This window comes from Sapajus apella, unplaced genomic scaffold (genome assembly GCF_009761245.1).
Source record: "Sapajus apella isolate SASKATOON/1434 unplaced genomic scaffold, GSC_monkey_1.0 scaffold6, whole genome shotgun sequence".
NCBI classification, from domain to species: domain Eukaryota; kingdom Metazoa; phylum Chordata; class Mammalia; order Primates; family Cebidae; genus Sapajus; species Sapajus apella.
The window spans coordinates 3,582,158-3,598,144 of record NW_022436946.1 but is presented as its reverse complement, the minus strand read 5'-3'; the positions used below and the strand labels follow the sequence as shown (position 1 = coordinate 3,598,144).

Genomic DNA, 15,987 nt, shown 5'->3' with positions numbered 1-15,987 from the left:
AGTAAGATTTCTTTCTGAAGAAAAGCACACATATGTCAGTAATGCCATTAACACCACCATTGACATGTGGTCAGCAGAAGCCGTGAGAGAGATACGGCATTTTTGCGTGTAGATGCAAATAGATTAATAACCACATGGAAAAAACTAAGAGGTCTAAATGAGAAGAGTGATATTTGGTTAATCACATCCTTGTTTTACTTTATGCTGTGCTGTCAGATCCACTCTTCTATACAGGATAGAACAGATGTTTCTGGTTTCTCTATAGTTATCTAAGGATTTCTGATGCCCATCTTGACTTGCCATAGATGAAACTGATCTAATACACAGCTTAAAAGACATCTTAGAATAATTTTACTGAAATCAGAATAAAGAGACCATATTCTATTTTTAAAGGAAGTATATAAAAATGGATTATATACTACTTATATATTTATAATGTATAATGTGAATGTATTTTATGTATATAGCATTAAGATTACTTTAGATCTTAAAAATAAAGCATATAAACATACCTTACAAATACATATAAAATTTATTATATTATAAATCCTATTTTAGTCTTTTAACAAATCATTTGGCTTCTGTGATAATGTTTTTTTAATATAGTCTGTAATGAGTAATCAGGATATGTTGCTGTTTATTCATGATTTCTACTGTTTATATATCTTTATGTGTTTTCAAATTGTGCTACCTATAACATTATGCATTTTCTTTTTTAGCATCCATATAGCAGACAGGAGAGAACTTGGGGAGTTCACAGTTATTCATGCGCTCACGGGGTGGTTACCAGAAGTCATTTCTCTTCAGTACGTTTGACTATTAAAATGCTCATGTCTGTTTTTTTCTTTCATCCCAAGATTTCTTTAAAATATTCTTAGTCTTTAAGAAAATTTCAAGGAAGGCCATGTTTTACAAAATTTGGGGGAAAATATCGTTTTGTAGTATTATATAAAGTTCCTTAGGAATTTCAGTGTAAATTCTGTTTCCTTATGAAGGAGAAGAATGACCCCCATAGGTTCTTTGTTGGAACTGACTCCTGTAACACAAGACACATTAACAAGAGCAAAACATACAGAAGTCTGTTACCATGTAGATTTCCCTAGGAAATCTACAACCAAGAACAGTCCATTTTTAAAGAAGTGACAAGACAAAAGAAAATGACTTTGAGCCTCTACAGGTGGCAACTTGTAAGAAGGCAAATAAATGATAGATAAAGGCTAGTTAAGAAAGCTTGTTCATGTACATTCCTCTGATACCATTTCAGGCCAGTAAGAGTCCAAAGCTGTCTTTAGACGTTAACATCTGTTCTCTCTGGTACAAGGGAGTGAGGGGGAGGAAACCTCTTGGTTTTTGTAAATCTATGCCTTGCTTTTAGGCACATAGAGGGAAAGCGGAGAGTTTCTGTGTATCTGCTTCCTCATAATTGCCTGTAGCTCAGCAATCCTTCATATTTTGGGGTGGCATGTGCTGGTCTCCCTCACTTATATATATACTATGAATTTAATCTGTAAATATCTGATGTCCAAATATGAAAACAATGGTAATTATGTATTATGGTAAAACATTTGCAAACTTCCCTTTACGTATATAAACCTACCACACTATTTCAATATGGAACCATAAAAACAACTTTTAATTGGCTGCACATATATGGAAATAATCATAAGAAGACAGCTACTATGCATCAGATATTTTAGTATATTGCTTCTCATTTAAAAATCACAGTCCTGAAAGGATAGCCTCATTTAATCATCCATATGACCCCATCAGCTAGGCCTATATCATTTCAAATGAGGGAACTAAAGCTCAGAGAGGTTGAATTCCCCAAAACCAGAAATATGTAAGTCTTGCTGGTCCAAAGCCCACAGTCTTTCTTTATGATTCTAGATATATAGAAATTGCTTCTTTATGTCCAAAAACAGCTATTAGGTAAAGAATAGAAAGAGACATCTTTCAATTTAGTGCTAACTTATAATTTCACAATCACTTTATTTAATAAATAAGAAATACAAACACACTATTTTCTCATTTTACCATTGACAGTTGGAAACAAATCAAGATAAGATGCATAGAAAAGAATTATAACAATAGAACTGAATATACAATTAATTTAGATACTGACTTTTACAAGATGATTAAACCCATAGTACAGTTATCAACCTGGACCATCTCCCATCTTTGGTGATAGGCAGCTGCAATACCGCAGGGTCACTAGAGATTAAAGGAGCTTGAAGAGAGACCCTAGTAACTTGGATTCTGCCATCTTACCCATATTTTTACAGGATAAACTAGGTGTTGTTTTGTTCAAATGAAAGTATTTTCAGGGAAAATAACTGGAGAGTAGGAGCTGATCTTGTTTTTTCCTTAGGAAAGGCCAAGATAGCACTCTCTTATATCTTCTTTTGGAGAACCTTTTCCTGATATCTCAATGACTTTCTGACATAATGTGGATGTAGAGAGAGAATGAAATTCAAAAATTCAGAGAGAATGAGATTTTAAAAGGATGGAATTCTCTAAATTTTTATACTTAGTGTTGATAGAATGCTTTCAGTTTTTCCTGTGCAATTTTCTCTGTGCAGTAGTCAGTAGAGATACCAGAGACATGAAATCATCAGAAGTCTGCCAGAGGATGGTAAAGAAACAAGAGATCAGAATAATTCACAACTAGAAAGTTCATAAAATTTTACCTTAGAAAATCAAAAAAGAATCTCTTCTAATTTTCCATCTAATAATGGAAGCAGAGTCAATGGTATGTCTGAGTGGGAATTAGAAACCCAGCCACTTCAAAGGACTCTTTTGTTGGCACATGTCTCTGATGCATGCTCCATCTGTGAACATAGCATTCTGCCACCCTATCTTTAAGCCTGTGGTCCGGGAAGTTATATGGTCTTGTTCTGTGGTGTTTGAATAGGTATTTTTTATGGTGTAGCAAGATGAAAAATACAACTTAGGATTCAGAAAGATCTGTTCGAATCCCAACTCAAATATTTGCTGGTTGTGTGATGGCATACAACTTACAATCTCTTAAACGTCTGTTGAGACTGTATTACCTATGTTGCAGAACTGTTGTGGGATCGAATGAAAAATAAAATAAAATGTGCTAAAGGTCACTCTGTTGGGTACTGGGGATCCAATGATGAATAGGAGGCAGTTCAGGCAGTCAAGCAGATCAGAGATGCACGGGGAAACCAATTATTATTTTCAACCACCAGTTCATTTTTCTTATTTTTGTCAGAAAAAAATCTTAATAAATGAGTGGTTTGTACACTTTGTCTTCATCTCCTTAACTACCCATTTCTTCTCATCTGACTCTTTGACCTTCCCTCTCCACCACACCAGTAAAATGCCTCTTCTGAAGGTCAACAAAGACCTTAACATTGTCAAATCCAGTGATCAGGTCTCTTGCCTCATTTACTGGCATCCCAGTATTTGACCCTCTTAAACAGTTATTTCCTTTTATAATACTTGCTTCACCTGGTTTCCACAGAAACACACTCTCTGGGTTTTTCTCATATCTTATTTTGTGCTCTTTCTCAGCCTTCTTGGATCATTCTTCAACCACTGTACAGCCACTAAGTGCTGGTATGTAGCAGGGCTCCTGTCTCATAACTTTAAATAACAAACTGACAATGACTTTCAAGATTATACCTGGTCACCATTACCTGAACTCTAGACTGTATTTATGTACAACTGCCTAAGTTACATAGCTATGCAGGTCAAAAGTGTATCTTAAACTCAGAGTCTCCAGAAAGGCACTCTTGATTCTTAACTTCTTAAACTGCACCTTTCCTAGAATGTGAATGCATCACCTCAGTGAATTTCACTACTATCCATCTATCTACTCAAGCTAAAGAAAAAACTAGATGTCATCCTTCATTGCTTTTTTTCCTTACCTCGCACATATAATCTCTCACTGAGGTCTGTCAACAGTATGTTATCTACTTATTCTGAACCTACTTGTTTCTCTACATCTCCATTATTATCATCCTAGTTCAACTTTCAAACACTGCTCACATGTAATAGACTTATAACTTGTCTCCTTGGGTCAGTTTTACCCTCCTCTAGTTAAGTTGGTAATCAGAATAATTTTCTAAAGTATAAATCAGATTATATAGTTCTCCTTGCTTAAAACCTTTCAATGATTAACCATTACACTTGAATAAAGTTTTACATTCTTGACCACGGTCCTCAGAGATCTGCACTGTCTGATTCACACACCACATCAAGGTCTTGGCAACCATTTACTGGTCACCCAAGTATTCTTTCTGTTTCTGAAATATTTGAAACTCACTGTGCCTTACAGTCCTTACATGGGCTGCTTTTATTTTTGTTCTGCCTGGAATGATCTTCCATCATATTATTCACTTGGCTGGGTATGTCACAACATTTAGGTCTCACAAAGCTTAAACATCAACTCCTTAGGCCAAGTTGAGCATCCAATCTAAGTTATTCCTTCCCCAAGTTACGCCCATCTCAGCTTCCCTTGTTTCATTTTCATCATGGAAGTTATCACTGCTGCTATGCCCCCCCCCCCCTCTCCTCTCTCTTTCTCTCTCTGTTGTATCCATCCACTGGATGTAAAATTGTCCATAAGAACAGATACCCCCTTTTGTATTGCTCAATGTTGTGCCTTTGTGTTTATAACAATGATATGGAATGACTGGGATATAGTATGTGCTCAAGGAATTGTGTAAAATGAGGATTTTTTAAAAAATTAAAAGTTACACTAGAATACTAGAAGAGTGTGAGAGACTCTTTGGGAACTCGGAACAGAAACCTATAGCTTAATTCCTGCAGAAGGTAATACTTGAATTGATCTCAAAGGATTAGTTGAAATGAATGAAGCTGATTGAGGCAGGGAATCTAACTCAGAGAATAAAAAATATCAAGGAAATAGAAGAAAGCAGAGTGCAGTCCCAGAAAACACATGGATCTGCATGGCTGAATTATGTGCTATGGAATTCTAGAGGAGGAATATTGTGTGGTCATGGAAAGGAAAATGGGAGCCGGATAGACAGAGATGCCTTTTATGCTTTGCTAAGACATTTTTACAACTTCCTTAAAATGATCAGATGTCATTAAGGGATTGTAGACAGGAGGATGACTTTATCAGACTCATGATTTTGAGAGAATGCTTAGAACCTTAGGAGAGCAAATGGCAGGAGTGAAGCAGTGAGACTGGCTTGTACAGTATTCTCGAAGGGTCTTCTGAGGGCTTCTGCTGAGGAAGTTGTGATGAGAATGGAGGAAAGGTGATCCAATGCACTGAGAAAAGTTAGGATCCAAGTGACATCATGTTTTATTTGAAGCGAATTTTAAAGACAGAGTCTTAGACATTCTCAGTTTTCCTCTTTGAGTACTAAGGTGAGGCAGGACATTTTTGTTTATTTACTTTTTTAAATTATTTGTTTGGGACAGATATCTATTAGGTGGTTGTCTGTGTGAGTCTGGATGTCAGAAGAGAGGTTTGAGCTGGAGCTAATGATTTAGAGATGGCACACATTTATGGATAAACCCAAAATATGAGGAAATGCCATGTAAAATGACAAGAACACCAAGAGGAGAGCTGTGGGAAAAGAAAGGGAGAAAGAAAGGGAGTCTTCAAAGGAGTCTGCAAGTAATTTCTACAACAGAAGGAAAACCAGGAAAGAAGGAGGTTATGGAAACCTCAGGGTTACAAGAGGAGCAAGAAACAACACTGTCACATTCCACAGAGAGGCCTAGTAAGATAAGGACCTTCTGCATAAGTGATCATGCATGCAAGTGTCTGCCACTTAATAGATGCTCAAGTGTATGCTCTTTCCCTGTCATGGTTGTTAACATGCTTAGCTTCCCTGCTAGGGTGAGTGATCCCTGAGATAACACTATGGTTTTGGTCTCTTTGTATCAGCAAAGCCCAGCACACAGTCGCCACTCAATAAAAGTTTATTGAATGTACAATATATAATGATGTTTTTTTTTAACTAAAAATTTGGGTAACAATTGAAATCAGTTATGAAATAGCAAGTATAGCAAGTTAAATTTTCTGTCGGTAATTTCTTGCGAAGTTCAAAGAAAAAAATAAAAGCCATGATTTGGAAATTAATGTTGATGTCTTTTCTCTTAGCCCCAAATACACGGACAAAGTTTGGGAGCTCCTGAAAGAAATACTGCCTGAGTTTAAGCTGTCAGATGAGGCCAGCTCTGAAAGCAAAATAGCAGTGTTAGATTCGAAATTAAAAGAACCAGGGAAAGAAGCGAAGGAGGGAAAAGAAGGAAAGGATGGAAAGGAGGTAAAAGACGTGAAGGAATTCAAACTTGAAAGTTCTTTGACAGCACTAAAGGCTCCTGAGAAAATTGACAAAGTTCAAAAGGGTAAGATATTTTGTATCAAAATGTGATTCAATATGACATTGCATGTCAATGTCTTACCACCATATTTGATCTAATGTGTTGCTCGAAAAAAAAGTGGTCTTGATCCAGACCCCAAGGGAGGGTTCTTGGATCTCACACAGTAAGGAATTCAACGCAAGTCACGCCACAGAGTGCAGTAAGAAGAGATAGTTTATTGAAAGCTCCTCAGTTAGAGTAGGGTGTCCTCAGCAAGCAAAGGAATCTGCTGTTTTTGTTTCCATTTTTTCTTATATAGGAGTCTTATCTATGTAAAAGCCAACCTAAGCTAAGCTATGTCTATGTGCGGGTGTCCTGACAGTGTGACAAAATTTAGTATTTTGTTGATTTAAAGAAGTTGTCCTTGGAATTTTAGTGCATTAAGTACATCAAAGCATACTATAATTATCTTGAAAGTGTACATTATTATGGGCATCAGATGGACATGTTGCTATGGGTATTGGGACATCTGGACATTCTGCTGTTGTAGGAGCATGTATTTGCAGGTATCTTTAGGCTGTATCTTTAGCTATAAACATGTAATGACTGTGGGGCATGACTGGCAAGAAATGTGCCTTGTTAGTCTTACGATGGAGCTGAACTTATAAAGAGGTTTCTCAGGGCCTCTGAGGAACCTCCTTCCCTAAGAAATGCGACTTTGTTGTCATTATCCTTTCTTAAGTTTTTGTGACAACAGCCATGTAATTAAGATCTTTCTTTTCTAGGACTTTAGGACTTATAACGGTGTTGACTGTACACAAATTATTGTTCCACAGTTTGCTTTCTTTGAAATCCAAAACAAGCCTCTACTTTGATGCTATTAAATTAATCTAGTATTGATTTAAGAAGATACAGCTCTTGGCCGGGCGCGGTGGCTCACGCCTGTAATCCTAGCACTTTGGGAGGCCGAGGCGGGTGGATCACGAGGTCAAGAGATCAAGACCATCCTGGTCAACACGGTGAAACCCCGTCTCTACTAAAAACACAAAAAATTAGCTGGGCATGGTGGTGCATGCCTGTAATCCCAGCTACTCAGGAGGCTGAGGCAGGAGAATTGCCTGAACCCAGGAGGCAGAGGCTGCAGTGAGCCGAGATCGCACCATTGCACTCCAGCCTGGGTAACAAGAGCGAAACTCCGTCTCAAAAAAAAAAAAGAAGATACAGCTCTCAATTTCCATTAAACACATCTTTCTCCTATTTAAAACGTAAAAAGTGGCAGGACACGACAAAGATGGTTTGTAGAATTCTCAGTTGCAAAGCAAGGTAGATGGTGGTACCATTTTTATAGATCACAAAATGATTTTGATTATTTTGAATTTGAGGTGCCTTTAAGACAACCAAGTCGATTTTTCATGTCAAGGCTCCTAGGCTGGTGATGCATGCTTGGGAGTCATTAACAAATGCATGCAAAATTAAATCAGGAATGGTATTTGCCAAAGAGACAGTATAGAGTGAGCAGATGAGGGAGGCTGAGACTGAGTCTTGAAGAAGCGGAACGTCTAAGAAGAGGTTGGTACAAAATGACGAGCTGCTGAATGAAGACTAAGGACCAGCCAGAGGAGCAGGGACAATATCAGCAGAGCATTTTGACATCAGGGTCAAAGGAAAAAGTGTTCCAAGAACCCAAGATTGTATTAAATACTGTGGGAAGATGAACTACGATGAAAATTTAAATTTCTCAATTGTGTTTTGTGATATGGAGGTCACTGTGCACTTGCGAGTGATTGGAGTGGAAGATACATTGGAGGGGGTAAGAAGGAAGCAGGAAGTAAAATAATGTATGAACAACCCTGAGCTTTGTCTTGAAGAACAGAAAGCTGCAAAGTGAAAGCTGATAGGGAAGAATGTGGGATGCAGACAGGATATATCTTTGTGAATCTAGTGAAGGAGAATTGAGTTTTTTAAAGTGATGACTGGGAAAATCCCGCTGAGATGACTGCAATAGTGTAAGTTTTCTGAGAAGAAGGAGCAAGCTCTACACCCCAGCTGGAAGGGTACTGGGCCAACCCGGGGAGAGCAATGGCTCCTCCATTCTCATAGGTGGGCACAGGTCATGGGGGAGGATACAGGTATAGGTAGGTATACGGGTTTGCTAGGAGAAGATGAGGACTTCCAACCAAAGACTTCTACTTTTTGTTTATACACAGCCTAGCTATGAGATGAAAGTGAGGTGGAGGTGGAAGATGTAGATTCTCACAGAGATTTAAAATAGATATGGCAAGGTTTGCAGAACTAGAGGAGGATTATCTCCAGTGGGCCTCAGCTGCCAAGTTTATTCAGAGTGGGGTTTTGCCAGATGGGTAGGATGAAATGACAGAGGAGCAATCTTATTTAGGGTATTGGCAAAAACACATTTTGGTGAGGACTGTTGTATACTATCCAAATTTCTATGTGAAACAGTTTGATTTTTTCTATTTATAATTTGTATTATATATTATTTTTAAGTCAAAAATGCTGAATAGAAGTTTAAAAGCTTTTAAAGTCCCATTTGAAAATTGTACATGCATTCAAGTATTGCTACCTAAAATTAGTTTTATTGAATTAAGGTTTTATATATATAGAAAATGCACAAAATAAAATTCTGATGGTAAACTTTTTTAAAACCTAAATTTCTTGGTTAAATGTTTCATCCTATGATTAAAGTTATAGTTAAGATATATTTTTAAGTTATATATAGTTAAGATATACAGTTAAGATAAATTAGTTATATGTTTATATCTCATTTAGTGTTAAGTCTACTGAAAAAGCTACGATATGGGCTGGGCAGAGTTGCTCATGTCTGTATTCCTAGCACTTTGAGAGGCTGATGCTGGCAGATCACTTGAGCCCAGGAGTTCAAGACCAGCCTGGACAACGTGGTGAAACCCTGTCTCTATAAAAAAGAAAAAAAAAAGTAAAAAAAATTAGAAGGATGTGGTGGTGTGCACCTGTAGTCCCAGCTACTCAGGAAGCTGAGGTGGGAGAATCGCTTGAGCCTGGGAGGTCAAGGCTGCAGTGATCTGAGCCCTCGCCACTGCACTCAAGCCTGGGTGAAAAAATGAAACCCTGTCAAAAAGTAATAATAATAAGCTAAGAAATGAAACATATCTACTTTGGAGGCTCAGAAACATTATAAGTAGATGTCACAGTTTTTATTTATGAAAATTATAAAAATGAGCAACCTGACCAATGATGATTACAAACATTGCAGTTGATGCAGAGAATGAAATGGCAGAAATCTATTTCTGTCTCAGAATTGAGAGAGATTTGTTAGAAATTTTTAAAAAATCTTCAGGAAAAGTATTTTAATTTGAAGAAAAACATATTTTACAGATTGAGTATATGAATGAGAATTCAAATGGTGGGAATAGTTCTGGATACAAGAGTTTTAGTACCCAAGACATGTAGGCAATAAGAGGCTAGTTTGGAACTTTTGTCGCAGTCTGGATGCTACAGGAAAATATTTTGGAGTCAGAAAACTGTGTTTCCTCTAAGTGGAGGACACAAATAAGGAAAATCTTAGAGGGCTCTCCATTTAGGACTTAACTTTCAGTACATGTTTTGCTGTGTTTTGTTTTTGTTTTTAAAATGAGAAAATTACCTTGATACCATAATCTTATATAAATAAAATATATTCAAGTAATTATCTTCATGAAACAATATTACTTGCAGTAGATAATAAGAAATGCTGCATTTATTTCATAATATATCTCAATTTTCAAAGTTCTTCTTGGCTTTATCATGGTGTTTCTAATTAGAGGGGATTGCATTTTTGAGAAATTATGGCTATCATTTTACATTTAACTAATACTATTAATTTGGCCTTTTTTTCTTTAAGACAATGACTGAATAAGAAATATAATTTGAGGTTTTCTAGTTAAAATATTTATTGTTTTATTTTTCGTATGTTAGAGAAAGCAGATGTAAAAGATGCTGGAAAGAAGAGAAGTAAAGAAGGAGAACGAGAAAAATTCAAATTCTCACTTCATGGTTCAAGACCTTCATCAGATGTGCAGTACTCTGTGCAGTCCCTATCAGATTGTAAGCTCCTAATTTCTTAGAATAGTACCTATTTTAGTTGTTTCTTAAAATGCTGGGAAACGTTGGAACATAGAAATACATTTTCTCTTTTGAAATAACTAAACAAACTTATTCAAGGTTGCCGTAAATGCTGGGTTCTCAGATGGATGGGCGTGTGGGGCCGAAGTCCTACCAGTGAGACAGAAGTCTGCTTGTCCAAGTTATGGTGCAGTTGTCACAGGAGAAGTGTCCACATATGGGAGATGCTTCTGCTGGTCACTTTCAGGTGTTTGTCTAAAAAATATTCAGATTAAATTTATCATCCAAATTAAGTAAATTCAAAGTTACTTGCTTGAGTGGTAGATGCCAGCCACCAAATGGAACAAAAAGTCTACATCTGGCTCCTTGCTCACAGTGGGCCTCCAGATTTTTTACTGTGTTTTAGAAAATAACTGAGGCTGGAGACTCTAAAAGTCAGTGCTTATATCATGATACTGACAAGCACACTTTTTTGGGTATCGCATTGTGACTTGGTGGATGTACAAGATCTATTTATAATAGCCTCATTGTATGAAGGTCAAGTATTTTTGTGAAAATGCTCGGGTTTCTCTGTCTATCAGTTAAAATCGCATTGGATAGCTTTCATTTTAATTAATATCTTTCCAGTTTGGACTTACAAATTATCTCTAAAGACCCCTGGGCCACTGGACTTTTGTCCTCTGTATCAGCTAAAACAGTCTTAGTAGCCTTTAAGCAAATTGTGTCAGGTTGAAAGAAAACATGCTGTAAAAAAAATGACACTTCAACCTATTCAGGAGGAAGACTAGAATATCTCTTTTGAGGCTTTACAGTCTCAGCTCTGGCTCATCTATCTTGATGCTTCCAGAGTGCAGGTTATCATTTTCAGCTCATCCTTTATTAACTAGTCAAAAATATGTGATTTTACATCCAGCACTGAGCTTTATTAATAAATTTTTATCTTTTTTCTTAATATATTATGATGATTTATATTAGGACATTTGAATAATTATGGCTTTTTATTTTTACTGAAATGTCTGGCGATGTGGATAAAAAAGGTCACTATTGTATTTTTAATTATACATTAAAAATCATTTTCTTATATTGATGCCTTAAGCAATCTTTTTTGATAGTGAGAAACATGACATTAGCAGTTTTACTGATGGTTCTTCATCTTTGTGAAAATGGCTAAAACTTTGAGCTCTTTCTTTGTGAAAATAAAAGTAATGATGCCTACCTTCTCCTGCTGAGCTTATAGTTAAGGTCATTCCAATACAGAGAATGTGGTTCAGTTTGGACTGTGGAGTCAAACTGCTTGAGTTCAATAGCCGCTCCAACAATGAGTGTATGAGTATCAGGCATGTGATAGAGCCTCTTTTAACTCAGATCTCTGTAAATCAGCTTCATTGTGTCGGTGAGGATCCTTGTGAGAATTAAGTGTTGAATCCAGGTAAAGTGCTTAGCACTTGTTCGTAGAGCTACATTTTACCTACTTATTGCAAAAGCCTTTGTTAATTTTTAAATGTGCTAAAGATACCGTGTTAGAATGAATTCTATAGGAGTACTTTATCTGGTATAAATAAGAGGGTGAGCTGCCTTCTCCCACAGAGTTAAATTGAAATGTATTTCTGATGGTGTTGTTATAATTCATTTCCTTCAATCATCTGCTTTGGTTTCACTTGTTAAGGAGATAACGGATGGACAGTGAGCGTTCAAGAGGTAATTAAGTTACAATCAAACTTATGTGGAAAAAATAACATGACATTTATATTGTTTATGTTTTGTTTTCTTTTTGACAAAGAGCCTTGCTGTGTCGTCCAGGCTGGAGTGCAGTGACATAATAGCTCACTGCAATCTCCACCTCCCAGCTTCAAGCTATTCTTGTGCCTCAGCCTCCCAAGTAGCTGGGACTACAGGCATGTGCCACCATACCTGGCTAATTCTTGTATTTTTAGTAGAGGTGGAGCTTCACCATGTTGGCCAGGCTGATCTCAAATTCCTGACCCTAAGTGATCTGTTCACCTTGACCTCCCAAAGTGCGGGGAGTATAGGCATATGCCATCACGCTTGGCCTGTATTGTTTATGTTTGATTTGTTATTAGAAGTATGTATTGTAGTTAATTCTGCTAACTCACTGGAAATTTTAATATAAAGACCCCCTGTTTTATTAATGTTTTCAAAGTGGCATATTTATCACAACAGTCATTAAAATAAAATGGCACTCATAGTTTTAAATGCCATAAAGAAGATATAGTTTTATAATGGCAGAAGACATGTAAATTGATATATATTTTTATGTCATCTAAAGATATCAACGTATACCCTAATAATGACTTGATATTTAAGATTTCATTTTGTTAATTTCAAAATAAGTATATTCATTTAGGTACACAAGCTGACATGCCTAACAAATGGTTCAAATGTCATATATATTTATTTCTCAATTAAAATAAAAAGATTAGTGTTAATCACTGGCAGGAAGTTATTTTCTGATTGGTGTTGAAGAGACCCATGCTCCTTCCATTTTCTGCCTCTTATTTCTCTAGCATTCTAAAGTTCTATACCAGTGGGAAGAAAAAGCTTGGAGGATTGCAGGTGCAAGGCATCTGAAGTGAAAACAAGCTGTATTGTACATCATTTCTGGTCTCATCCTATTGAAGACATTTCAGTCCAATGACCACACCTAACTTTAAGGGATTTGGAATATATGGAATATGGAATGTGGTAAAGACTGATCATTTCAGGAGAAAGAGAAACCATTTGGTGAACAACGACCAGTCCTTACCACATTCCGCTTCCCTCATCGCCAGATACCCACGTCACTCTTCTTCTCACATATGTGTTCAATACTTGCCAAGAGTTTCAATCCAAATTATTATCTGGTAATTGCATTTAGTTGAAATATCCAGGATCTCCATGTCATGTATATGCACAAACATGTTTACAGATACAGCCATATGTATCCACTCCCATCTCTCATGAACTGTTGAAGAGGAACATAGTATCTGCAATATAAACTCCACTCATAAAACAAAATCTCAGGGGACACGTTGTAGTCGCTGATCATTCACAATTCTATAATTTGACTGAGAAAGTCCTGTTAAGACCTTTTTCCTGGCATAAAGAGGAACTTCTTTGGCACTGATTCTGCTCTCTTGAAGGAACACCAAATGATAAACTGTAAAATGGGTTTATGAGCCCACACAGTCTTACTCCTGACTTCCCGCAACAATGATGTTCTCGCTCCTCTCAATATCTATGAATACTAGTATTTTAAACTTTAAAACGTATTGAAAACTTTTATTCTCTAAATAATTTAAAATGTAATTAAAAAAAACTTGGGTGCAAATTATGAAATTAATTACAAATATCCAAGTTCTAGAAGAATGAATAAATTAGATCCTTTCAATATTTGAGAAAAAATGATTATCAGAAATATTAGAGATCTGAGCTTTGCAAGTAACTTGTTAACTACAGGATAACTTAGAATCTGTATAGGAATGTAGTATAGAGTTCAGTATCATAGTAACATTAAAAAACTGTTTCAAAAAGGCAAAAATCAATAACAAAATATGACTCAGTGGAATAGTAAGTTGGATATTTTCTGACTGTGAGAACAACTGCTAGCTTTTCACAATTTCCTCCTCTTCCTAGGAACACAGTTATGCTACATTTTCCCAGCCTCTCAAGTGAGATGTGGCCTTGTGTCTAATTTCTAGCCCATAGAACATGAAGCAAAGTGATACATACCAGCTGTAGACTGACCCATACCATGCTCTCAACTGCAATTCCCCTTTTGGTAGCTCAGTGCTGTTGAGAGCACAGCGTTAAAGACGGCAGAGCCACAAGGAAGGACAGAGCAGCAGCCTGTGAATCACTACCTGGAGAGCTGCCTGCTGGTCAAGAAGGTTCATTTTATACTTTATATGGACAAAAAGAAACTATATCATGTTTAAGCGATATTTTTAGTGTGTTCATTATGGTAGCTAGAATTATCTCATGATAAATTAGAATACTAATGACAAGGTGAAAATATATGGTGTTTCCTTAATAGTAGAGGACAAGGCAGTGAAGAAATAGTATCTCAAGCTTGAGGAAACCTGCAGTTCTACCTCACATCACAGCAAAATATTTGGTAAAACTGGAACCTGTGACAGCTTAGAAGTGAGCCATGTACTCAGTGAGCCTCGGTCTCTAAAATAAGTGGTTGAATGTCTACTATTCTAGGCAGTGTTTGTTTGTAATATCTACTGTTAGCAAGATATTTCAAATAAGAAATGAGTTCAGGGAAGAATTGTCTGTTTTTCCAAAATGAATGGGAAAAAACAGAGAAATTTCTAAGATCACAGAACATACAAAATTGAGAAAGAAGGCTACTTCTTGACCACAATTACTTGGATAGAAGGCTGGTATTTAAGAACCCATGCTCCTTCCATTTTATGCCTCCTCTACTCTAACATGTGGATTCTAAAGTTCTACACCAGTGACAAGTAGAAGAACTTGGAGGATTGCAGGTGCAAGGTGTTTGAAGTAAAAACCAGCTGTACCTTACATCACTTCTTGTCTCATTCTAGTGAAGACAATGCAGCTCCATGGCCACACCTAAGTATTTAACAACAAAGATCCATGATATATTTTAGATATTTGTCTTGCCCAAATCTCATGTTGAATTGTAACCCCCAGTGCTGGAGGTGGAGCCTGGTGGGGGTTGTTTGGGTCATGGCTTGGTGCTGTCTTCGTGACAGTGTGTTCTCGCAAGATCTGGCCATTTAAAACTGTGCAGCATCTTGCCCTACTCTCTTACTTGCTACCATTCTCACCCTGTGAGACACCTGCTCCCCCTTTTGCCTTCTGCCCTGAGTAAAAAGCTCCCTGAGGCCTCTCCAGAAGCAGAGACCAGCACTATGCTTCCTGTACACCCAGCAGAACTGTGAACCAATTAAACCTCTTTCCTTTATAAATTATCTAGTCTCCAGTATTTATAGCCACGCAAGTATGGTCTAACACACTCAAGTAAAACTTCCAACAACACACCTGGTTGTGTCAAAGACTGTTAAGACTGCAACCTCTTTGTCGCGGCTATCTTCAAAGAAGACTCTATGAAGCAAAGAAGCAAAGAATGAAATTATCCTTGGGAATTATGCCCAAGAAAGAATATGGACGTGTGGGACTGTTGAAACAAATAGTTTAGAAGCCCATTAATATGTATTTGTAAAAAACTTGTACTAAGAAATTATGAACCTGGTATAAAAAGTCTTTTACTTTTCAGCTTTGCATCAAATATTAGACCTGCAAACATTTTCTGGTAGGAAGTGGGCTAGAAACATTCTAGTCATTGTCCTCTTTAGATATTGCCACACAGAATAATAGGCAATAAATAATTACCAGAAAGACTATCGATTACTTTACACTTCATACTTCTTAACTGTGCACTTGACATGTTACTTAATCTATATATAACTCAGTTCACTTGACTGAAAAATGCTGTTAAAAATATAATTTATTTCATAGGATTTATGTGAACTGACTCAGATAAAATATTTAGGCCTTGGCACAGAGTAGGCATTCACTGAAGGTTAACTATTCTAAATTAACTAATTA

The 15,987-nt window shown here is 36.7% G+C and overlaps 1 protein-coding gene across 2 annotated transcripts in view; it reads left to right on the top strand.

Moving 5' to 3' along the window:
- The window catches only part of ADGB (androglobin), a 213,220-nt gene that overhangs the window by 74,590 nt on the left and 122,643 nt on the right, over positions 1-15,987 (top strand). For both annotated transcript variants that reach the window (XM_032274516.1, XM_032274517.1), the window contains exons 7-9: positions 720-806; positions 6,107-6,354; positions 10,261-10,389. In XM_032274516.1, coding sequence (XP_032130407.1) covers positions 720-806; positions 6,107-6,354; positions 10,261-10,389 — 464 coding nt within the window. The remainder of the gene's footprint in view (positions 1-719; positions 807-6,106; positions 6,355-10,260; positions 10,390-15,987) is intronic.